This window comes from Syngnathus scovelli, chromosome 3, assembly GCF_024217435.2.
Source record: "Syngnathus scovelli strain Florida chromosome 3, RoL_Ssco_1.2, whole genome shotgun sequence".
Classification (NCBI taxonomy): Eukaryota; Metazoa; Chordata; class Actinopteri; order Syngnathiformes; family Syngnathidae; genus Syngnathus; species Syngnathus scovelli.
In genome coordinates, this window is record NC_090849.1 from 19,100,281 (window position 1) to 19,125,310 (window position 25,030).

General features: G+C 44.3%; 2 protein-coding genes and 1 long non-coding RNA gene across 5 annotated transcripts in view; all 3 read left to right on the plus strand.

The window, feature by feature from the left end:
* Positions 1-299: 299 nt before the first annotated feature.
* creb3l3l (cAMP responsive element binding protein 3-like 3 like) lies at positions 300-5,930 on the plus strand. Its single transcript, XM_049763600.1, has 10 exons — positions 300-467; positions 1,086-1,229; positions 1,879-2,248; positions 2,451-2,572; positions 2,665-2,757; positions 2,964-3,070; positions 3,327-3,395; positions 3,470-3,554; positions 3,630-3,723; positions 4,740-5,930. The coding sequence occupies exons 2-10, from the start codon at positions 1,086-1,088 to the stop codon at positions 5,153-5,155; spliced, it is 1,500 nt and encodes a 499-aa protein (XP_049619557.1). The 5' UTR covers positions 300-467; the 3' UTR covers positions 5,156-5,930.
* A 1,648-nt stretch (positions 5,931-7,578) lies between these two features.
* On the plus strand, positions 7,579-9,257 carry gadd45ga (growth arrest and DNA-damage-inducible, gamma a). Its single transcript, XM_049763605.2, has 4 exons — positions 7,579-7,742; positions 7,833-7,934; positions 8,027-8,237; positions 8,459-9,257. The coding sequence occupies exons 1-4, from the start codon at positions 7,690-7,692 to the stop codon at positions 8,570-8,572; spliced, it is 480 nt and encodes a 159-aa protein (XP_049619562.1). The 5' UTR covers positions 7,579-7,689; the 3' UTR covers positions 8,573-9,257.
* A 9,343-nt stretch (positions 9,258-18,600) lies between these two features.
* Positions 18,601-25,030, plus strand: part of LOC125994326 (uncharacterized) — an 86,567-nt gene continuing 80,137 nt past the window's right edge. For 2 of the 3 annotated variants that reach the window (XR_007490594.2, XR_011086645.1), the window contains exons 1-2: positions 18,601-18,772; positions 18,968-19,132. This is a non-coding gene — a long non-coding RNA (uncharacterized lncRNA). The remainder of the gene's footprint in view (positions 18,773-18,967; positions 19,133-25,030) is intronic. The other variant, XR_007490593.2, reaches the window with a different exon arrangement.

Below are 25,030 nucleotides of genomic sequence, written 5' to 3' on the forward strand. Positions count from 1 at the left end.
GTCATGACCGCTTTAGTCCTCACGTCGCAAAATAAAATATCAAAACGCTAAACTACTGTATATGTAGTACAATTATGCGTGACATTGAAGTTGTCGTCTTGAGTTGATCACTTATAATACGTAAATAAGTTTACATTTCTTTGCGTTCCTGTTGATTTTTTTTAAATCTTGAACTTTAGTTCTTAGTTTTTTCCCCGATTGTTATTGTGAATTCAAGTAGAAATGCGGAAAGTGCGTGCATAACTTCATTTCCCACAATGCATCGTGTAAGGGCTGCCGGAAAAAGTAATACGTAGCACTTCCGCCTTGAGACGCTGACGCAATTTTTGCCTCGTTGGAAGGTGTATTCCACAGAAACCGGAAACGTTGCGGCTGACAGTAACCGTTCAACATACAGACGAGGGGAAAAAACACAAAAGACGGCAAAACTCAGATACTCTCATTCGCGTGGCATTTTACCTTCTGTGGTAAGAAAATTAATTCCCATACGAAGTCGTTGTCTGGAACAGTTTGCCGCGTGTTTCATTACATATAGTGTATTGTGTTATTCAAGCTAATGCTAAGCTTCATTATCTTGAAGATAATGATCTAGCATGTCCGCCGTATGCTGTAATCGAAGCACGTTTTTGTAATGGAAGCGATTTACTGAAAGTACACAAAAGATGCGTGTCACTGATTCTACTATCACTGGGTATTGTATTAACGCCAAACAAATGCATGAGTATTAGTTTTGCCTGGGAGTGGTCAGTCACATTGCCCCTCGACCGCAGCCTCACAATCAAATTCCAACATGAAAACATTCAGGCTTTAACTCGTAATATTTTACTGCATGTTAAGATGAATGTCGCCTTTGTGTTGACATTGCAAGCACATCACGTGAGGGGGCGGGGCACACTAGAAGATGAGGTCATGTTGCGAGTGATGCAACAGGAAGGCCATACCGCACATGGGAAAGTTTGGAAACCTTTGACATCTCACATGATGGAGAAAGTCTGTTTTTCTGTTTGTCTACCTGGCTGTCTTTTGTGACATAACCTCAAGGTGGTGTTTTGATTTTTTTTTTTTTTTATATATATCCATGGCAGATGGCAATCACAGAGGATCAAGCAAACATGGATGGAGCAGACCTGCTTGGTTTGCAGTTAGATGATGGATTAGTTGGATCATCTGAGGACCAGCTCTTTGCTTACGTCAGTACGCTCATTGATTCGTGGCACTCCGATCAGGATGTAAGGCTTCCATATGTCTTTTTCATGTCATGAAATGATATGGTTAAAATCTAAATGAAAAATGTTCTATTCATATTCTTCTATGATCCAATTCATTTACTGATCAAAGTAATTTATTGATTTGTTTGATATGTTTGTCTTGTCCCTGATGAGGAAGCTGAAACAAATATCACTTTTCGTGATGCTGGAAAGAGACTGCCTACTAATGTGCAATAAGATTATTTAAATATTAATTACAATTACGAATTAATTTAACCAAGCAGATAATTCAATGCTCATTGATTCTAGCAGTACCTACAAAACGCCACCAGGTGACAGTATAATTCTGCAAACACATTACTCTTTCCTCTCATCCTCAAAAGTTTAATTGTGTATGTATTTTTTTGTCGTTGGTGTATCATAATTACACAACAATTAGATTAGATAGTAAAACAACTCCTTTGACTCCTTTGTAGTTTCTTCTTTTTTTTTTTTTAATTATAGCCGTACAGCATTGGCTAATCAGGCTCGTTTGGGTTCAACTCACGTGATGCAGTTGACTGAAAAATATATATTACTGTGCGAGTCAGAGAAGCTGCAAAGAGGAGCGATATATATTTGTAACGTCTCAATTGTATACGTTTGTAATGGACCTGTCTTCCCTGCCCAGGTGCTCAGCTTGTTCCAAGAAGAGGACATCTTAGAGAAACACTTTCCCTCCACTTCCCCATTAGGCAGCGATAGCGGCATCTCCGACTACAGCGGCAGCGCCGACCGCATGGAAAATGGCACCCTCGTGGGTTGCCTGAGCCCAGAGGGCGGCGACACCGACCTCTCTCACAGTCCCACCTACTCCAACCCAAGCCCGACGTGCTCCGAACCTGTCATCGTTGCTGAGGAGCTACCATCAGAGAACCCGGAGGCCTTGACGGTTCAAGCGGATCACAGCTACTCTTTGCTCAGGGGTAGATGTGAAGACACGGACGTCTTGCAGAGTGTGTGGGCAGAGAAGCCTGACACGGATGTCTTCATTGATCTGGGTATGTGTCATTCTTTTTAATACTGTTGATTGACAAGTGCAAATTTACCAGACTTCAGCAGCATTAATATCACTGAAATCAAGGACAATTGTATGAAAGTTGATGCGATTGAGACCTGTCTCAACTCTTTGTCGCTCGTCTCACTGACATACTGAATACGTATTTAGCTCTTAGGTTAAATCTCTTCACATTGTGCCTGCAGATAATTTGGTGACTGAGGAAATGGAGGATGACTTTGCCAGTGACTATGCCAGCGAGCTGCCTTGTACGCTTGCCATTGAGGAATCGACGCTGGACGCCATGCAGTGCGACAACATGGATCAGGTCAGTTCATTTAGAAATCCTTACAATTGTTTGTCCATCATACCAAAATGCAAAGAAGACTATTTGCAAAAACTATTGTGACTTTTTTGTAGTTCCAGTTCAAGGAAATTGTGCTCTCAGAGGAGGAGAAACGGATTTTGGCGAAAGAGGGAGCCACCATTCCCACCCATATGCCTCTTACAAAGGTAACCTCAGCCAGTGGAGAATTATAATAGCTATTTGTTTGTTGGACTAGCACATCGAATAATTTACATGAGATGCCTCAATGACATAAAACGTTTTTTTATTCAGCTAAATAATACATCATGCACATAACAGGAGTTCATCTTTTCCCGTGTAGAATGTGTGTTAATGGTGTGTTGATGTAATCACGCCGTTGTTGCGTACGCAGGCAGAAGAGAGGACCCTGAAGAGGGTCCGGAGGAAGATTCGCAACAAGCAGTCGGCTCAGGAGAGCCGCAAGAAGAAGAAGGTCTACGTAGACGGCTTAGAGAGCAGGTGTGACAAATTTCTTCTACATTACAATGCAAGCCAGACTGAAAGCAATGAAGGGCACCCTTGCAAGTGGGTTGTTATTTGTTTTCCAGCCAGCTCACTCTTTCGTCTCCATTCAAATGCAAAAACTTCACATTTCTCTCTAGTATCTCTCAGAACACTCACTTACCGGAGGAGGTCATTAATACGTAAATCGCATTCTTCGAATTAAAGACAATCAGGAAGGGCGCTAAAATCTTCTACTGTCATCCCTCCTCAGGGTGGCCGTCTGCACTGCGCACAACGTGGAGCTGCAGAAGAAAGTCCAATTGCTCCAGAAACAGAACATGTAAGAACACTTGATGATGCTTCAACTCACATTCATCAAAATAACACACGCTACCTCTATTTTCTTTCTCACAGGTCTTTAATCGAGCAGCTGAGGAAATTGCAGGCCATTGTGAAGATGTCCACCTTGAAGGCCAGCACGACCAGCACGTGTGTCATGGTGAGAAGACGTCCTTTTTGTTTTGAAAAGAATGACTTTCGTTTTTTTTCACGCAGCGTGCTTTCTGCCCTCTAGGTGTTCCTGCTCTCTTTCTGCCTCATCGTCTTCCCGTCGGTCAACCCCTTTGGCAGCAACACGGACAAGAAGGAACTCTACCTTCCCTCTTCCAGTAAGCGCTCTTGAACTGCACCGGCCTTATATTATGCTTTTATTAGGCTCATAAAATAAACACAGCAGGAGGATTTAAAAACAATGAGAATTGCAAACCGTGGCCGTTTGATGGGAAGCTCGCTGTGATTAAGACTTTTTAACGCTGTGTTTTTATATTTTGTGTGTGTGGCTATTTAACATGTGTTTACCAAAAGAGCCCAACAAACAAAAACGGGCTTTGTTTTGAGGGCGACAAAAAAATTAGCCACTCATCATTTTTGTGTTTTCTGGAGCAAATATTGCTTCTAACGTTTTGGGGGGTGGGGGGAGTAAACCAAACATGCCAGTCCACCTATATTAAATAACAAAGACAATACTTTTAAATGTCAACCTCTTCTATTGTTTTCATTTACGTTATTTGATTTTGCCTACACATTGAAAGTGTATTTTCTCGGGATAAGTAAACATCCAATCCATTCAATTTTGAGGGGTGATAACTATCAACACAATTGAATGTTTTTGTTGAAGAAACACACAACAGAAGATGTAGAAGATGTTACTGGGCAGATAACTTAGCCCCTTAGTATTTCAATCATGCAAATTTGCATTTCAAGTATAATCAGTGAGACTGAGAGCAACGAAAACGAGATTTGTATCCCATGACTTCACCTCATGATTCACTCCTTTTGATCAAAGTTGCCAAAGCCCAAGTTAGTGATTGACTGAGACATGTGATTTTCCCACTCTGATATACACGCAAAACAGATCATGACGGACAATTGTAAATGTTCACAATTAATTGGTTCGCCATAAAAAACTAACCACGAGTCAGTGGGGGTCTATTGTAGTCCGTTTTTGCATTGTACGTCATTCCTGCACAAACTTAAGTGATGTGCAATAGAAAAAAAAATAGTTTTCTAAACAAAGAAAAATAAAATTTCAGTTGAATTCAGCTGACGTCAGTTCGTAGACATGTGTTATCATTTAGATGCTTTATTCAACTTTCTTCTGTTGTTTTTGCGTTCACAATTGCAGTCATTTCCCGAACGTTGCGCTCGCTGCCGTCAGAGAGCACCGACGCCTTGACCTACCTGGAACCCGAAGACGACGAGCCGGATCTTCTTCACCTGCTGCCTCAAGCCGAGCTGGAGAACGTCGACGTCATCTTTGCGGGCGGGAAAAATAATCACACCCCCGACTACCAGCGCGTGGAGCAGCCCGACTCGGAGACGGCCGTCAACGGCAACTCTTCAGCGGACTACCCTGCCTCCCCGCAGGTAGCGGAAGTGACTCCGGGGTTGGGCGGTGGGGCTGGTGGCTTACAAGAAGGCTCCTTAGATTCCGTAGTGGTGGCTGCTGTCGCGTATGAGGTCCCTGGGACCAAGGGGAACTGGATAGACCGGAACCCTCCATCCGTTATATTACAGCAGCACCGTTCCGATGAGATGTAGCGCGGTTGCATCCACAAGTATCAACTTTGGCTGTTCCACTGTATTTTAAAAAAAGAAAGGGAAACTTCTGGTCATCCCAACAGCCTTCTGATTACTACTGTTACTTTATTTGCACTTTTTTTTAATGACGTTGCAATGGGCAAAAAGGACATGCTCCGTCAAGAGGATATTAAAATACAAGCATGTATTTGAAAAGGCCCCCAATCCCCCAACAAACTAAAACTAATAGTTATTTTATGGATTCTACGCAGTAGTAGATAGGCTTCCATCATTCATTGCTTGATAGAAGAGTAGGCTGCTTGATTAAAGTGATTTGAATCTGTTGCATCATAAAGCCATTGCAGGACATTTGGCCATGTACATAGATGACTTATTAAGTGTTTCCCTTGCAACAAGGGTTTCCGTTGCTTTGTGTAAATGATCTCCCGAATCCCTACGATACTCTTTTGTTAAGATAAGGAGCGATTCTTTTTATATACCTGTCCAAATCATGCAAACTATAATGTTGCACAGAACAATGTTGTGCAGTTAACTAGAGTCCAAAAATGTAATGAGCTGTTTTGTCAGTGAGACATTTTTAGTGTATTTCTATGTTACCATAAATGGTAATGGCATATGCTCTGTATTATGTATGACCAGTTGAGATTTTAGATGTGAAGAGGGGAAAGGCACTGATTAAAGAATAATGAAATGTCAATAAGCTGAACTGATTGTAGCTTTTCTGTACATTGGACCTCTTTACGTATATGTTAATAAAGTTTTTATGCATCCAAAACAGTTCTCTCGTCATTTATTGAACTTCATGAGCTTTCCCACACCGTGTAGCCCGAATAATCAACACACACCACCAATAGTCTCTCCCAACTCAGCAATTCTTTCAAATGACAACTTTTTTCTGAGCAGACTTAGGAGGAAAAATAAGTCTGATCACATTTCACTCTGCATGATGTCATGATAACTGAGAGACATGCAACAATTGGCCATTTGATGACTTGAATTAAGAAATGGAAAAATATTCTCTTTTTACTCCAAACTCCAAGCTTGCCTTGTCACATTCATGCAGCTGCACAGTCCCGTGCTGGGCAAACAATTTGTAATGCATTAGACATGACATCAGCCCCTTTTGAAGGGGGAAGTAGCGTCAGGTGACTCATCACCAGTCCAATGACTCACGATTACGAAGCAACAAGCCCGGACTAGTTTGTGTGGAGGACAGGTCACGATTTGAACGGTCTGAAGGTGGCGATGTTAGTCTACTCAAAACTGCACAAAGGACTACAGTCCATGCAATCAAAACGTGTTATGTATGATAAAGGTGCTTTAAAAATGCATATGTCTTACTTGACATTGACAATGCATGCATTTGTTTTTAAAACAAAGAAATACGTCATGTGGTCAAATAAACATGGGATAAAATAAATTAAAATACGTAAAACCCTCTGTTTTTTTAGTTTATTTAATTATAATTATAAATTGGATACAGATACTTTTGGATTCTATGTATATAAATATTTTTCTAGAATAATGCAGGCATTCCAATTTGATTTTTTATTTTATTTTTTTATTTCAATGGCTATAAGTCAAACGTCATCATAAGGAAGTCTTTGCCCCAATCCGGAAGTAAGCAATCGTTGTTATCTTTCGCCAGGTAGCGAGGCAAGCCAGTGTGCAACATTACACGCATTTCAAAGATACTTCCAAACAAGCCAGCTTATTTGTTAAACGTCTGTTGCTTTACAGGGAGTTTTATAAAAGTTGCTATTCATAGACTCTTAATTCCCCGAGCTGGGAAAGTCCTGCACTTTGGATAAGGTTGCACTGAGGTCAACTCGGAACCTTTCCCTGCATGCATTCTAAATTTCAACAAGTCTTGGGAAAAGAGCATTAAAATGCATGACACTTATATAACCCCCCCTAAGAAATTATGAGCAAAGGTCGTTACACGAAAGAAACACTTGACTGTTGAGGTTTTTCTTGTGTGAGGTTGTGCAAGTGAGACGATAAAAACATTTCTTGAAAACCTATCAAGACGCAAAGCGTAAACATGTTTTGCAATGCACCGTGTTTTAACTTTGGAATTTCCCATTAAGTGACAACGCGGCACTTTTGATCGATTGAACTGGGCGAGCGGACAACAAGAGGTCAAACCCCACAGTTCCTTTTGACCGTGTTTTTGTACACTGGTTATGTTGACAAAGAAAAAAAGGTGGGGGTGATTTCTTGAAAGTTCGTAATCCTTCCCCGCGTGGGCTTGTCAACAAACCTTGAGCAGTAAATGCCGGTGAGGAAGGGCGGGGGAGAGCAGGGGGGACTTTTGCTTTGCTTCTGACCGGCTTGCTGTGAACCAATCCGGGCGAAGCGTGAGCGGAAAGGGCCGCCCCTTGCCGAGAAACCACGCCGAGTTCGCTATAAAATCTCCCTCTGCTGAATCTGAGCTTAGAATAAAGCCAAAGAACAGAACAGCAACCACCAAACTGGAATACACGCGCTCTACTTGCCTTTTTTTGCCTCACGATCACGCGTGGATTATAACTATGACTCTTGAGGAGATTCGAGGACAGGAAAGCACGATGGACCAAAACGAAAGGTAAGTCTTGGACGCACACTGAGTGCATACTCGGTGTTATTTTGTGGATGCGCGCAGTCGTCTAATGTGTTTTTATTTCTCGTGGCATAGGGTGCAAAGTGCAGGCACAGCATTGGAAGAGCTGCTGCTCGCCGCTAAGAAGCAAGACTACCTGACAGTCGGCGTTTACGAGTCAGCCAAAGTTATGAATGTGTGAGTATTTGAGCAGTTTTTACGCATGAATTTTAATTTTTGCGCACAAGTTGCCATGCAAGATCTAACTGTCCTCCCCTTTCCTTCAACAGCGATCCGGACAGCGTTGCTTTCTGCGTGCTTGCCACCGATGAGGAGCACGCATGCGACATCGCCCTGCAGATTCATTTCACGCTCATCCAAGCGTTCTGCTTCGACAACGACATCAACGTGGTGCGCGTCACCGATATCGAGCGCCTCGCCGATCTGGTGGGCGCATACGAGGGCGGCGAGCCCAAGGACGCCCACTGCATCCTAGTCACGGTAAGGGCTTGGCTCTTGACTCACTCTAAATTTAGTTGACGGTAGAAATTACAATGAGAGCTCACCGGCAGGCAGCTGACGTCACTCGGCTGTGACTCACAATCCAACATGTTAATGCTGCAGTAATTAGTTTCATAAGATGCTTCCACTGTCATAAGTCATAGCCTCTTGCTATTTTAATGCAATTATTTACATTTTCCCCCTTTATTTCCCCATTCCAGAGCCCCAGTGCCAATCCATGGAAAGATCCCGCTCTGGATAAACTGAGTCTGTTCTGCGAGCAGAGCCGCAGCATGTGTGACTGGGTTCCCACCATCACCTTCCCTGAACGCTGAGTCATTCATTCTCCCCCAATCCCTTGAAGATGCATCGACGATGATGATAAAAACAAAAAAGAAAGTCAAGGCTTCACTCGAGGGTGTTAGAGCCTTTCTGCCTCCCGTTTGTCTGGATTAGTGGGCTGCGTGGCCGGGATGGAAACTCACCATGACATTCCTTCCCCTCGTGCCCGATCTCTGCTACCACGTGCAGGGGAAAGCAGTCAGTTCATTGTGGGTCAGTACGTTGTGGATTATACCCTGAGGGGTGAGCCAGTGAAGGGGGTGGGTGGCTCGGCCGTGTGCCGTGAGGACACCACAACGGACACTCGGGGGAGGCGTTGCCAGAGCGATGACGGCCCACTCGATGATTAGTGAGAAGACGTCGGCGGCGCGTGGGCACGACTGCATCAGACTGTGCAGAGGTGGATGTGAGAATGCGCGGAGGCCGGAGCGGAGCTCATCAGATGGGAGTGATGCTGATCCGAGAAGAGAGTGGCTGAAAAAAGAAAGAAAGACTGGACTTTTTCTTCAAGTGCAAACATTAATAGCAAAAGACTTGATTTGTACTGCACTTTAATAACATTTCTCAACTTTGATGAGTTATTACTTTCTTGGAAATTGTGCAAGCAAAGCAATGCAACATTCATTTGAATTTGCACACATTTTGTTCATGATCTGTGAATAAATACTTGAAACCAAATGACTGCTTGAAGAATTCTTTAGCCTTTTGCTTTGGGCGTCTTAACAAAAGGTAACAACAACGACTATTCAAAAGCCAGCAGGCAAAAGCATGTTGGTCATTCTTAGTCATGCAACATGACTAACTAAGGTGTGATGTCTTTTTGAGCAAAGAAACTGTAATCCACACCAAAGTGTATTCTAGAGTCATGCAGACACTATGCAAAACCACCCAGGAAGCCAACACCAAGTCGCTCATTAGTAGTCCTGCAAAAAGATTAATTAAGGATACCTCTATTAGGGCAAGACTCATTATTGATATGCTGATTGATGGTTTCTAAAAAAGCAATCATGCAAATTGAGTATGCTAGAGCTAATACTTATTCAACTGACAGTGTATTAAAAAACAGGTTGCAAAAGTTGACAATCAACAAATGCTGTGATATAAATAGTTCTGCTAAAATACCAAGCCGTTATGGAAGCATGGTGGGAAAAAAAGACTAATTGATGTGTGGCGTCTATTAGAGCAGAGTAAACCTGTTGAAGTACATTGGAGTGTATTCCAGTCAGACGATGCAAAACTTTTCAGGAAGTTGGTCATTGTGAAAGGATTAATTGAGGCGGGGCGTGTATTAGAGTCGAGAAAGCATACGGCAAAGTGTAGTCATGCAAAGAGCATGCAAAACTTCACTGGTAGCAACAGGTAAGGCATATTTGAAGAAATACAGCATGAAGGTATTTACAAGATGGCCACACAGATATTATGTAGAAAATTGCTAGCAACCAAGATAAAAAAATGTTTTGCACACAGGATAGCACCCAGCTCTGTATTTCCTTCTCACTTATCAAGTGACAGTTTTGGATGGTGGTTGCCTGAGTCTGAAGAATCAGAAAGTTGGCGTGGCATTCTTCCTCTTTCGCCACTTAAAAATAGAAAAATGTGATTGTAGCAGCGTGATGGATCATGAGTTACAACAAGCCCAATGTGCTTTTAGTGCTGACTTGGCAGTTTGCAGAGTGGAGAAGTTGCAAGTCATGCTGGAGCCCAACCTCGACCCCGGTAACTTTCTGCACAATTAGGGTTGTTTGCAATCGACTGCAAAAGCAAATACAACCAAAACATTTTTTTTCTTGTTTGTCTATGTGACAATGGCGTTTGGGAGCCTGGAAACACAAAGCTTGACCGGTATCGGCGATTGTTGCTGTCTGTCATCGCGGGACTACTTCTCTTGTTGTTGAGCACTTTGTTCTGCCCTTTCCCCTTCTATCCGTCTCGCTTTTGTCACGAGCGGCTTGCTCACTCACAGCTCACTTGATTATCTTATACTTAAAATGCAATCAATAGTGTGGCTTTTGAACGACTCAATGTTTCAGGTGCCTCAAGATAACTTGTCGCGTTGTAAATATAATAGACTTGACTTGGCCTTAAAGACAGTTCTTCAACCAATAATGCTCTGCAGCTGCTTTTGGTTAAAGTGCACTTTTAGTATGTAGTTGTCATTTAAATGCACACTCAGACGAGCCACTAGAAGCTCTTTGTGTATTTAGTTGAGATCTTATTCACCCAAGTGGAAAACGACTATCTGGACTGTCTTTTAAGCTTGTTTGCATTTGCAGAAGGCCTTCAAATCACTGGCGACCGTCCAAAACATCATATATCCAAAGTAGGGTAATTGCATATTTTTTATCCACAAATCTATATTATTGGTCAATCCACCTGTGTGGGTGTCATTTATTTTCCCAGAGATTATCGACCAATCCGGACAGTGAATAATAATAATAATAATAATAATAATAATAATAATAATAATAATAATAATAATAATAATAATAATAATACATTTTATTTGTAAGGCGCCTTTCAAGGCACTCTTGGTCGCCGTACAGAGACACAAACAGCATACACAATTGAATATAAAAAACAGTATAAAAGCAAGGAGACATCTGCAGCAGAATGATGGTAAGAAATGGTGGTAAAAAAAAACAAAATTCAAACGCTTGAGGCATTGCAGTATATACACATACTTTGCAAATACATTTTTATTTGAGAATACTTTTTCTAATTCACGCACAGTCTCCTGCAATCACCCACTTGCGCATAAATTAATGTAGAGCAAAGTTTAATAGTGGAATATGGGTCAGATGTGATGATCAGGTGAGGGAAGTGTGCGCGTGTGTGTGTGTGCGCGTGTGTGTGTGTTGCGGTTGCGGCTGACAGTAAAGAGCAGCCACTTTAAAGAAAAAAAAAACACTCGGCCATATGCTCAGTCACACACATGCACACCTGTACATGCATGCAAGCAAGCCACAACTAGCAAAGCGAGCACTTTCTCCTTACTCAGAATGAGGTCATTCCAAGAACAAAGAAAGTTTCCTCAGAGAGGGGATGCGAAAAAGTGTGTAGCCGTGCAGAAAGGGGCTTTCCGTGGGCATTTTGTGTGGTTCAGCAGGTTTTTAGGAATACTCATGCAAATTCCTGTAAATGCTGACAAACGTCGCAATTTACTGACATGTAAAGACTTTTGAATTGACTCTTGTGAGAGTCTTAGGAGAGACACTGTTTTTAATTGGTAAGAAGAAACTCCAGAAATCTAACAAAACTCAGTGCAGCTCTGCTTACCTTTTGGCTTGGACAAGATACAACAGACATTGAACCGAGAATATTGAGGAAGGACATTTATGAGTGAACTGGGTTGGTATTTGGACTGATACATCAACTTTGTGCCATGCGAGGTTTGCCATGTGTCAGAACAACTCAACAAGCATGACGCAACATGAGAAAACACCATGTCTGTTTTTCTCCAGCTTTGTTCCTTTGGCTAGCCGGGCAGAGAAGAAAAACAGGCGCTGCTGGTTGGATAAATCCAACAACATCTTTTCTTCTCTGATGGCTTGCGTCCCAAAGCCTGCAGCGAGACGAGCTCAGACGTCTGCGTGAGCGAGGCGGCAGACACGTGTCCTCTGACTCCTCGTTTTCTCTCAAGTGGGACCAGAAAGATGGTAAACATCAGGCAACAGAGTGCCTGCTCTCTTTTTCCACGAACTTCAAGTCAACAAAACGCACATTCATCTTGCCCCGATGAATACAGCACACGCAACAAATGATGCTCTCAGAAGTAAAAAGTAGCACAAGCACATTAACCCAAAAAAAAAAAAAAAAAAAACAAGACACACCAGGCCAATTGGACTTCAACACGGAGCTAAAAATAGAAAATCCTATCAAATGATCTATTCTGAGGGTGTGAGTCATCTGGCAAATTGAGTGAAGCCACATGGTAGATGATTAGGGACTTCTAGACAGACAAATAGACAAATAGACAAATAGATAGCTGGATAGCTGGATAGATAGATAGATAGATAGATAGATAGATAGATAGATAGATAGATAGATAGATAGATAGATAGATAGATAGATAGATAGATAGATAGATAGATAGATAGATAGATAGATAGATAGATAGATAGATAGATAGATAGATAGATAGATAGATAGATAGATAGATAGATAGATAGATAGATAGAAAGACAGACAGACAGACAGACAGACAGACAGACAGACAGACAGACAGACAGACAGACAGACAGATAGACAGACATATAGATAGATGTGTTTTTGTCAGTTCACTGCAGCATCCTACCACCAACCGCCTAATGTATGCTATTTTATGCTGCTTCTGTATTGGGAAAGCCTCCGATTCCCAGACGTCGGGGTTGGACTGTAAATGCGGCGCACTTATGTGGCGTGTTGCTATGGCGATACGCGGCCCTTCCCCGACTCCTCGCTCTCCTGCGGTCCCCGCGACCCATTCCCACTTTTGCAGATCACTTACAGTAACCGCAAGGGAGATGAGATTACAAGGACAGGCAGAACCGCCTACTGGACCCACGCCCCTCAACCCAAATCACCCGACCCCGGTCTAACCCAGCCTGCACTCACATGGCCGCGATGGTACCATGAGCTCAACTGGCAACCCCGTGGAGTGATTGAGGAAAGGTGTTGGGTATCTCGTGTTTAAGTATGTGTCAGTCATTGGAGAATTATCCTTTGGAGTGGACTCACCCCTCAGGGGCAGCTTTAAAATGTCTTCATGGATGGATGCATGTGTAAAAAGAGTCATGGTGGATTCACTTACAGTTGTTTCTTTATTTATCTTCATAATACATCCATCAATCTGCTTTGCTTACTTCTTGTCCTCATTAGGATCACGGGTGGGATACACTTGATTGGCATACTGTACTAGTCACTTATATAAATTTTAGAAAAATCCTCATATACTATATTGAGAGATATTCTCTAAATTTTGTTGTGTTATGATATTAGAGTCAAAGATTATTGTACATCAAATCATAGAATCATCATGAAAATTGTAACACGCTTATTTTACCAGAACAAGGCCTAGAAAGCACCGATATCTCACGTAGAGAGTAAAAGTAAAAAGTCATCAGATAAAAAAAATACTCCAACACACACATTTCTCAGCATGACGTATTCTTTTTTTTATTCAAATTGTTATGGTTACACCAACACCACGACACCTGTTATGACCGCACCACGCTGCATGTGGTGAGGTCACATGACGTTCACCTGAATTCAAAGGCCGTGATCGTGCTTATGTTTTTGCCCAACCGACAATCACGGCAAAACAGCTGTGAGGGGAGGGTGACCTGGTTAAACACAAACACACACACACGCACGCGCTCACATGCACTCGCACACACACACCTGACCTACACGCTGAGATCCATGGTGTACCCTGGAGGGGTGTAATGTGACATACACACAGCAGGTCATTGCAGATGAGGGCATGATACACACTGCTCCCACAATGAGATGCACTTTGTAGATAGACGGGGAGATAAAGTAATTGTCAACCAAATAAATCAAAGCCCTTTGAGGCTATTAAGTGATTAAGGGCTATATAAATAAATTTGACTTGAAATAAAATGTTGTTATTCTACAAAAATACAGCAGTAAAACAGGTTGAGTGGAACTGACAAACACACATGTTTTCATTATGTAATGGAATTATTAACAATGAATTACGTCAATCTAATAATCTGTTTCAAGAAAACACTGACTTTGAGCAAGAGCAAAAGTGCAACCTGACCTGGGTATCAGCCAATCACAGGGCACAAAGGGACAAACAACTTCTCACGCTCACATTCACATGAAAGGCTTATTTGGAGTATTCAGTGAATTGTGTAAGTGATCTGGAAAACCTAATAAAAAAGCATGCAAGCACAGGGAAACAGAGGAACTTCACACAGGGAAGCCCCGAGCTGAGATTCAAACCCAGAACTTTCCAATTGTAATGTAATCATGTGCAGTGAGTTTCTGAGTAGAATAATCTTGCCTTGAGGAGTTGTGCCTCAGCACCAATGTTCCACTTCTCAGAGCTGACATAACTGGAAGAAATACAGCATAACAAAATAGAGAAGACAAGCAAGAAAAACAAGAGGCAGAGAAGGTACCCAACTAAACTGCAGTAATATTCTTTACATTGCAGAGAGAGTATTATGTATATGCCAGTATTGCTGTATTCTATTTTTTTATGTTTTCCTGCTCCATGTGCATTAAAACGTTAGTGGCTTGAAGGTTAATAATCATCATAACATTTCCCGTAGCCTGTCTGGGGCGTTTGACAATATATATTAGCACTAAGCTTGCAAACCTTGGTTATGTTATGGTTTTGTAGAACAATGTACAATGTTGAATTAACATAAAGTGACAAATAACACTGGTCAGCAGCAATTTTAATTGATTAATTAATTAAATATTAATCATCCATCCATCCATCCATCCATCTTCTTCCGCTTATCCGGGGTCGGGTCGCGGGGGCAACAGCTTCAGGAGGGACTCCCAGACTTCCCTCTCCCCAGCCACTTCATCCAGCTCATCCCGGGGGATCCCAAGGCGTTCCCAGGCCAGCTGAGAGACATAGTCTCTCCAGCGCGTCCTGGGTCGTCCCCGGGGTCTCCTACCGGTGGGACATGCCCGGAACACCTCCCCAGGGAGGCGTCCAGGAGGCATCCTAATAAGATGCCCGAGCCACCTCATCTGGCTCCTCTCAACGTGGAGGAGTAGCGACTCTACTCCGAGTCTCTCCCGGATGACCGAGCTTCTCACCCTATCTCTAAGGGAGAGCCCGGACATCCTGCGGAGAAAACTCATTTCGGCCGCTTGTATCCGAGATCTCGTTCTTTCGGTCACGACCCATAGCTCGTGACCATAGGTGAGGGTAGGAGCGTAAATCGACCGGTAAATTGAGAGCTTTGCCTTTTGGCTCAGCTCTCTCTTCACCACAACGGACCGGTACAGGGTCCGCATTACTGCCGACGCTGCACCGATCCGCCTGTCGATCTCACGCTCCATCCTCCCCTCACTCGTGAACAAGACTCCAAGATACTTGAACTCCTCCACTTGGGGCAGGATCTCATCCCCGATCCGGAGAGGGCATTCCACCCTTTTCCGATCGAGGACCATGGACTCGGATTTGGAGGTGCTGACCCTCATCCCGACCGCTTCGCACTCGGCTGCGAACCGTTCCAGCGAGAGCTGGAGATCACGGCCTGAAGAAGCCAACAGCACCACGTCATCTGCAAAAAGCAGAGACGCGATGCTGAGGTCCCCAAACCGGACCCCCTCAACGCCTCGGCTGCGCCTAGAAATTCTGTCCATAAAAATTATGAACAGAATCGGTGACAAAGGGCAGCCTTGGCGGAGTCCAACCCTCACTGGGAACGAATCCGACTTACTGCCGGAAATGCGGACCAGACTCTGGCATCGGTGATACAGGGACCGAACCGCCCTTATCAGTTGGCTCGGCACCCCGTACTCCCGAAGCACCCTCCACAGAACCTCCCGAGGGACACGGTCGAACGCCTTCTCCAAGTCCACAAAACACATGTGGACTGGTTGGGCAAACTCCCATGCACCCTCGAGGATCCTGCCGAGGGTGTAGAGCTGGTCCACTGTTCCACGGCCTGGACGAAAGCCACACTGCTCCTCCTGAATCCGAGGTTCGACCTCCCGACGGACCCTCCTCTCCAGCACCCCTGAATAGACCTTACCAGGGAGGCTGAGGAGTGTGATTCCCCTGTAATTGGAACACACCCTCCGGTCCCCCTTCTTAAAGAGGGGAACCACCACCCCAGTCTGCCAATCCAGAGGCACTGTCCCCGATGTCCACGCAACGTTGTAGAGGCGTGTCAGCCATGACAGCCCCACAACATCCAGAGCCTTTAAGAACTCTGGGCGGATCTCATCCACCCCCGGGGCCTTGCCACCGAGGAGTTTTTTAACTACCTCAGTGACTTCGACCCCAGAGATTGGAGAATCCGCCTCAGAGTCTCTAGGCCCTGCTTCCTCAATGGAAGGCGTGTAGGTGGAATTGAGGAGGTCTTCGAAGTATTCTCCCCACCGACTCACGACGTCCCGAGTCGAGGTCAGCAGCACGCCATCCCCACTGTAAACAGTGTTGACGTTGCACTGCTTCCCCCTCCTGAGACGCCGGATGGTGGACCAGAATTTCCTCGAAGCCGTCCGAAAGTCATTCTCCATGGCCTCACCGAACTCCTCCCACGCCCGGGTTTTTGCCTCAGCAACCGCCGAAGCCGCGTTCCGCTTGGCCATCCGGTACCTGTCAGCTGCCTCCGGAGTCCCGCAGGCCAAAACGGCCCGATAGGACTCCTTCTTCAGCTTGACGGCATCCCTTACCGCCGGTGTCCACCAGCGGGTTCGGGGGTTGCCGCCACGACAGGCACCAACGACCTTACGGCCACAGCTCCGGTCGGCCGCCTCAACAATGGAGGCGCGGAACATGGTCCACTCAGACTCAATGTCCCCCGCCTCCCCCGGGACGTGGGAAAAGCTCTGCCGGAGGTGGGAGTTGAAGCTCTTCCTGACAGGAGATTCTGCCAGACGTTCCCAGCAGACCCTCACAGAGCGTTTGGGTCTGCCAGGTCGGACCGGCATCTTCCCCCACCATCGGAGCCAACCCACCACCAGGTGGTGATCAGTTGACAGCTCCGCCCCTCTCTTCACCCGAGTGTCCAAAACATGCGGCCGCAAATCCGATGACACGACTACAAAGTCGATCATCGAACTGCGGCCTAGGGTGTCCTGGTGCCAAGTGCACACATGGACACCCTTATGTTTGAACATGGTGTTCATTATTGAAAATCCGTGTCGAGCACAGAAGTCCAACAATAGAACACCGCTCGGGTTCAGATCAGGGGGGCCGTTCCTCCCAATCACGCCCTTCCAGGTCTCACTGTCATTGCCCACGTGAGCATTGAAGTCACCCAGTAGAACGATAGAGTCCCCAGAAGGAGCGCTCTCCAGCACTTCCTCCAGGGACCCCAAGAAGGGTGGGTACTCTGAGCTGCTGTTTGGTGCATAGACACAAACAACAGTCAGGACCCGTCCCCCCACCCGAAGGCGGAGGGAGGCTACCCTCTCGTTCACCGGGGTGAACCCCAATGTGCAGGCGCCCAGCCGGGGGGCAATAAGTATACCCACACCTGCTCGACGCCTCTCACCGTGGGCAACTCCAGAGTGGAAGAGAGTCCAGCCCCTCTCGAGAGGGCTTGTACCGGAACCCAAACTGTGTGTGGAGGCTAGTCCGACTATATCTAGTCGGAATCTTTCTGCCTCGCACACCAGCTCGGGCTCCTTTCCAGCCAGAGAGGTGACATTCCATGTCCCAAGAGCCAGCTTCTGCAGCCGGGGATCAGACCGCCAAGGTCCCCGCCTTTGGCTGCCGCCCAGCTCACAGTGCACCCGACCCCTTCGGCCCCTCCCACAGGTGGTGAGCCCATGGGAAGGGTACCCACGTTTCCATTTCGGGCTATGCCCGGCCGGGCCCCATGGGCGAAGGCCCGGCCACCAGACGCTCGCCTTCGAGCCCCGCCTCCAGGCCTGGCTCCAGAGGGAGGCCCCGGTGACCCGCGTCCGGGCGAGGGAAAACTAAGTCCATTTATGTTACTCATCATAAGGGGCTTGTGAGCCGTGCTTTGTCTGGCCCCTCACCTAGGACCCGTTTGCCATGGGTGACCCTACCAGGGGCATGAAGCCCCCGACAACATGGCTCCTAGGATCATAGGGGCACGCAAACCCCTCCACCACGATAAGGTGACGACTCGCGGAGGGGAAATATTAATCAATTAATTGATTTTTTTTTTTTGCGCCTTATCTGACTGTTTACTAAATCTTGTCAGACTAGACATATGTGGAAGGTGTTTGGCTTTATCTCATATGGAAAAGACTATGTCTTGGAATTGCATCAGGTTTGTTTGTTCACTGGCATCTGGATGGATTCAAACGCTGTAACGTGTGACGACTTTGTGCAATAGTTCGCTGGAAATGGAAATGTATTCCATCAGTGTGTTCCTGTGTGTGTGTGTTTTTTCCCTCGCTGACACTGCATACAAAATATCACGTGAGTCGAGTTGAACAGTCCTATTTCCGCCCCTCCCCTCCGTGTTTAGCGTGAAACGCAGGAACATTACAGGAAATGAGCCACGAATCCCACTGAGGTGTGTAAACACGTCGCACTTTTGTGCAAATCAAATTGCATGCAATATAAGGAGTGACACGAGGCAATGAGTCCAGTAGAAAGGCGTTTGAATGTTTTTCCAGTCAATGACTGCAAACTATTTAATGAATGCACCTTCTTTCCCGTGCATGTATTCAGGCCTGGGGTGACATTCCTGTCATATTTTTGTGTTTAGTGCACAGAAACCAGACTGGCCGAGGTGGAGCGACGCTAAGTGATTTGCCAAATATGGGGAGTAGCCTGCAACCTCTGCGGGGCTGACACATTACTGGCATAGCTGAGTTTATCCTTCCAAAGGCACATGGACTCTGAGCCACGCTAGGAATCCCCGGGACACAAGGTACAAGTTTCGAGGAGGAGGCGTAGACTAACGCGAACTCTTCACTGTGCATACATGCAGAAACAAAAAGCACTTTGCTGGCCTGGCATGCAGACAGTTATTGTGACTTGATTTAATTCAAGGACAGACAGAAAGTGTTTGGAATAAATGTCAAGACACTTTGCATGGTTGCAATAAATTCCAAATGCAATCATGTTATTTGCAGCCTTGCAAAGTGCGTGCTGGAATAGTAGCATTCATTCTTACCCCAAGAGATTAATTCAAGAACATGCACGAGGGTCAGTACAAGAGTTGCATAATAAAAATCTAGTCTTTAAAACACCAAAATGGCATACTTTTCACTGGTATTCATTTAACATGATATACTTATTATTACAGTTGCTATTAAAGTTTCTACAATGTTTGTAAATAATAAGATTTTTTCTTGGGGTTGCAATGAGACATATCCACAAAGGTTTCAAATGAATTCAGCATGTCCAATTTAATTCTAGTGTCACAGACAGGGAACCAAACCTTCAAGACATATTTCCCTCAGATAGTATGGTTAAAAAAAAACACCAACACTGAATATAATACAATATTGAACAAAATACATTGGTCCAGATTGATCTGCAGGGCTTAAACTAGTCTGCCCGTCCGTTCGTCCATCCTATTTTACCCCAACCCTTTTTCTTTTTTTTTTCCCACATAACTATTTCAAACTAAAGCGGAAGAGAAAATGGCTAATAATAGGCATTACATCGGAATTGTGCAGCGTAAATCCTGTTTAAGACTTGTAGTGCTTTTGTAAGCCAATCAAATTGTATCAAAGCAGTTTTCTTCGAGAGCGAGTCAAGTGAGGAGGAAGAGGAGGAGGGAAATTCTGAGTAACCATGTGATTTCCACACTACACTTCTCTGCTTACTCGAAACCCCGACAGCGGTCAGTGACTTGAGTTGCAGAGCAGACAGATAGAGAGCAAAAAGGAGCAAGTCACAGCGTAAAAAAAAGGCAGAAAAGGGAAGTAAGGCAAAATTGGGAGGCCGTGTGAAGGCCGTGTTTGCTCACTGTTTGGCGTCATTTGTGCGCAGGTCAGGGTTACGAGGGCAAGTCGTCATTCGGCAGTTACTCGTACACAAACAACCAATGCTTTTTTTTTGCACAGGGAGACAGACATACTGGCATCAGAAAATCTGTAACGGCTCAAATTTATCACATTTTCCTTTCACGCAGAACCCAGCAAAACAGGAAATTGCCACTAGGCATGGGCCGATTACCGGTTTGATGGCTTCCGTGATTTTCATGAATGCGACCGTTGCAACTGGACGCATGAGTCACGATCCATCCAAGCCACGTGTCATCAAAAGATGAAAAACATCACAATTGTTTGACAAAACCGACAGGGTGAAAACAATGCTAAGCTCGACACACATAAGTACCAGGTAAGCTCAGTGAAAGGAGTTAAAGATTACATTGAACACACAGCTTGTTTTCACGTGTCTTTTCCAAAACACCCTCCTTTTGAAACAGCTTGGGTGTTGCGCAACAGAAACTCGATCCGGACTGAGTGTCCACCCTTGCCGCGCTGTATCTTATCTCAGCGTGCCTCTACTCTTCCAACAACAACGCTAGCGCCAAACAAACGGCGGCTTCTACCCTAAGTTTGAAAATTCCATTTGATTTCTTTTAACTGACACAATTGGGATATAAATCATGGAAGTGAAATAATAAAGAGAAATAATTGCATGAAATTTCATATAATCTGATTGGAATGAAGCCACTTACAAATTTGCATAGAAATCCATATTGGCAAATATCCGACCTCTGTGAGCGCAGCAAAAAAAGTTTGTAACTTTTCATGTTTGGAACTTTTATAAATTATTGCTTACTTCAGTTTTGTCACTGTCTGCTATGATGATGTTATTTATGTAAAATTAGAACATCTGCACATGCATTTTTTTCCTCAGCTGTGAATATAAACACGGCCATATTGGACATATTTACTTGAATTATATGTTTTAAAATAGCATTGTGGGCCAAGCGAAATGATATTTTCTGCAAAAGCTTGTGGGCCTCAAATTGCTCTTTAGACACCTGTGGCGTCGTGACTCAAAAGAATTGCATTTTAAATCGGATTTGGACCTGCTGTGAAGTTGCCGTAGAAGGCTCGAGATTAACTTGACATTTACACAGAAACCAGCGGAGCAGGATATTGTCCACATCATCCTGGAATATTATAATTAGCTTTTCTTGTCAGGTGTAGTCGACTTGTCAGACTGACAATTACTCTCAACGCCACACGACAGGAGTGGTTAGTATCTGACGTTAGAAGTCACACCCCTGATGTGTAACTGCGTGATTCCTTCACACACCCAGCGCCAACCCACCTTTGTTGAGTGTCTGAAGGCGGAGGTGCTCCGATTTTGTCCTGCCCATTTAAAAAATGTCAAGAGCTGGAGGATTATCAGTAGACTTTACGCAGATCTGATCGGCAGATATTTTGCATTTTATGTCAAGTCGGGCGATTGGTTGTAATGTCGTAAGTAATGTCACCATAGATTGGAACACTGCAAACACAATATTGTTTACATTCTGTGATGGCATTATTAACAATATGAATTAATTTTAAAGATATCCATGCAATTAATGGCAATTTTCTATTCTTCTAATTTATGCGGCCTCACTGTAAAACAAAGACCCTCTCGTGGAACTTGTTGGTGTACAGTTATTTTTCATGCAGCAGCCTTTCATGTCTACATTCCACAAGTTCATGGTAGACATTTGCATAGCTGAAGATGTTTTTCAAGGACTTTGCAAGGAGGGTCTGATGCAATTGCCTCTCTTTCTTGCACTTGCTTTTTTTTCTTAGCAACACACCACACTTAACCTAGTAACACACTGAGGGTGCATGGCAACAGGCGCACAAGTTGCCCCCACCCTCCCTTCCTCTTCCCTTCTGCCATCCTCTTTCACTTTGTGTACCCATCTCCATTTCTCCCCTCCATTACGGCAAATACATTTGGATCTGAATAAGTCCACGTATTTGCCCGGCTTCACCGTATGTGATGAAAAACAAAAATAAGCCCTTTTTGTTTTGGCCGGTGTTACTTAATCTGTAGCTATGGAAAAGCAGGCAGAGAGGGGAAGAGGGGGGGGGGGGGGGGGGGGGGGGCAACGCTCCCGGGCCCCTGCCGGTAGCCAATAGGAGTGCAGGATTAGGCTGAGGCAGGGATAAACAGGAGCTGTTGCTGCTGGTAACAGAATTGTGATTGGCTCGCTGACGTGCTTGCTCAATGGGATAGGTGTCTCGGCGTCGGGGGGTGCTCCCGTGATGTTTTCCATGTGTTTGGTTGGTGCTATGATCTTTAATAACCTTGTTACCGCCCCCCCCCACCAACCAACCTCCCATCCTTTTGTTGTCATCAGCCATGGGAGGATTTTCCCCTGCCCGCACCCTTGCTCTTCAACACACGAGCCGTAACTACATAGTGCGTACAATTATGAACTTTTGTTACCCAAAGTGCATGAGAGCTTGCTGTGACGCTGGAGTGAAAACACGAAAGAGTTACGATGTGACGCCAGTGCAAAGGTCACTGTCACGACCGCACAGTCCAATGACGCACCTGCACTGTTTTTCTCAGCCTACCGTACAACCTTGAACAACATCACTCTATTTAGTTATTTATTTATTCGACATTTTATAAATATTCATTTGATCTTTTTAGCTTTAAAATTATGACTCAAGTTGATATATCTTATGGTTGCAACATTGCAAATGTATTATTTATGATCGTGCCATAATTTAATCTTCCAAAGTTACCTTTAATCTCTTAACGTTATCACTTTATTGTTTATTCACTTTATTATTGTGACATGAGGCCTTTATTGTTGTAACTTTGCAACTTTTTCCCCTGAATGTGACGACGCTGTTGCTGTGAAATTACTTAATTCTTATTGTTTGAATTTTATTTTTATTATTATTCTGAGCAGAAGAATTTACCTGATTGTGGCAGTTCTAGATGCAGTAAGCATAAATAACATATGAATGTACTTATATTCCCTTGCACATTTAAAGGGTTTAAAACCTAAATAAAATATTGCAAGATGAGGTCACCAATGAGTGCACATTACACAATTCTTCCCCTTGTTTTGGTCAGACAAGATGAAGTCAATAATGTGATGTCCATAAAGGCACCACAACAACATGTTGCATAGTAGCGGTCGGAGTCTGTTTACCTCCGAGTCGGATGGAGCTCACCAGGCTGCACATGCTGCTTTTGTTGACATTCGACTCCTTCCTGAAAGGGCGGCGCTACACACGCCAGGCATTCCAGCTTTGCTTTGGAGACAGCGCCAAGGTGGCGGCCAATGACAGGGCAGGGGGGGATTATGACGTGTGTTTTTGAATTAATTAAACAGAACTATCTATCTGCCCATGTGTTGACGGGCGGAGATTTTTAATCAGCTCACTCAAAGAAGAAAACACACTGTTCTATAATACCGGGATCAAACAAGCACGCGCTGTTAAGCCAATTAAAAAAACATCAGTGTAATCTCTCATGAAAAGTGTGAGCACTGCATGCTGCCTTCGGAATCATTTTCTTGAACTTTAGGCCAGTTGAAGTCCTGTTTGCACATTTTGCAGTAATAGTAGTGAAGCACATGTGCTCTTGTGTTATGCTCATCCAATTGTTATTGTTATCACGGCAGAGAGTGACCGATGGCTGCTTATGACACCTGCCTGGGGCTGTTGTTGTTTTACTACCACCCATTGTAAAATCATTCATAAGAACACAGCGGCGGCAGTGTTTTCACCCGTGTTCAGACGGGAAGGGAACACTGTGCGCGTATTGGCCACTCTCCACACTCTTCATTATCTATACTAGGAGTTGCAAAATTCTAGGAAGGGTCAAAGAAATTTTCCATTAGTTGCTGAGAGGACAGGAATAACTTGTACGTTTGCATGTTATGTTGGATTAGATAACCAGGAAGGGTAAATAAGAGGGTAATAATAAGGAAAATAAAAAAATAACATTGCAACATGTTGTTCAATGAAGGACATTGATTAAGGTGATATCGTATGGGTGAAACGTTTTAATTGCACCTCTGAATAACCATTTTTTTTTCATTATGCACAGGGTTTCAAAGTATGGTTTAAAATTTGTATTTTCAGTTTTCCTCATGTTTTAGTTTTTTTTTTTTAATGGAGCCTTTAAGAATGTTAAATTTAATTTAAAACATTACCTGTCTTTGCTTTCATGACACTGACAGGTATAACTAATATTGGATAATTCATCAATTTATATATATATATTTTTAATTATTTATTAATCCAAACATATTGTAGGTCAACTTGCGTGCAGGATCAGATTTTGTTTAACCATCCCAAATCTCTTGTGTAAGATCTAATACTGAATGTGGGCTAAACAAAGAATGGTTGAGCCAACCACATGACCCCCCCCCCTGGAGATTCTTCAGTTCTACCTAGCAACTGCAGCCTGTGCATGCTCAAAAATAAAAACATAAGAATCTTTGTCGTTATGCATGAATGAGCTGATGGCCTTTGTTTGGACTGATATCAAATCATCCTTTCCCAGTACAGTAGCTTACACTGTGCACACAGCATTGTGTGGGAGGTCACTCGACTGCTGACGGCTTCACACTGGATGACTTTTGCATGCCTAACCTAGCGGCAACACGCATTGACGTCTGACTCTGAACAAGAAAGGACGACAAAGACGCACTTTGTTGCCTTAGTGGGCGCTGGAGTGTTGCTCTTCGTATGCGTGCGCGTTGGTTCGTAGGTGTTTGCACGCCGTGATGACAGCCTCCTCTGCACCACCTCCCCGTTGGGGTAGGTGCACACGACTCTATTTGCGTACTGTATACGTGTGTGTGCCGTTCTACTACGTCTTTTCA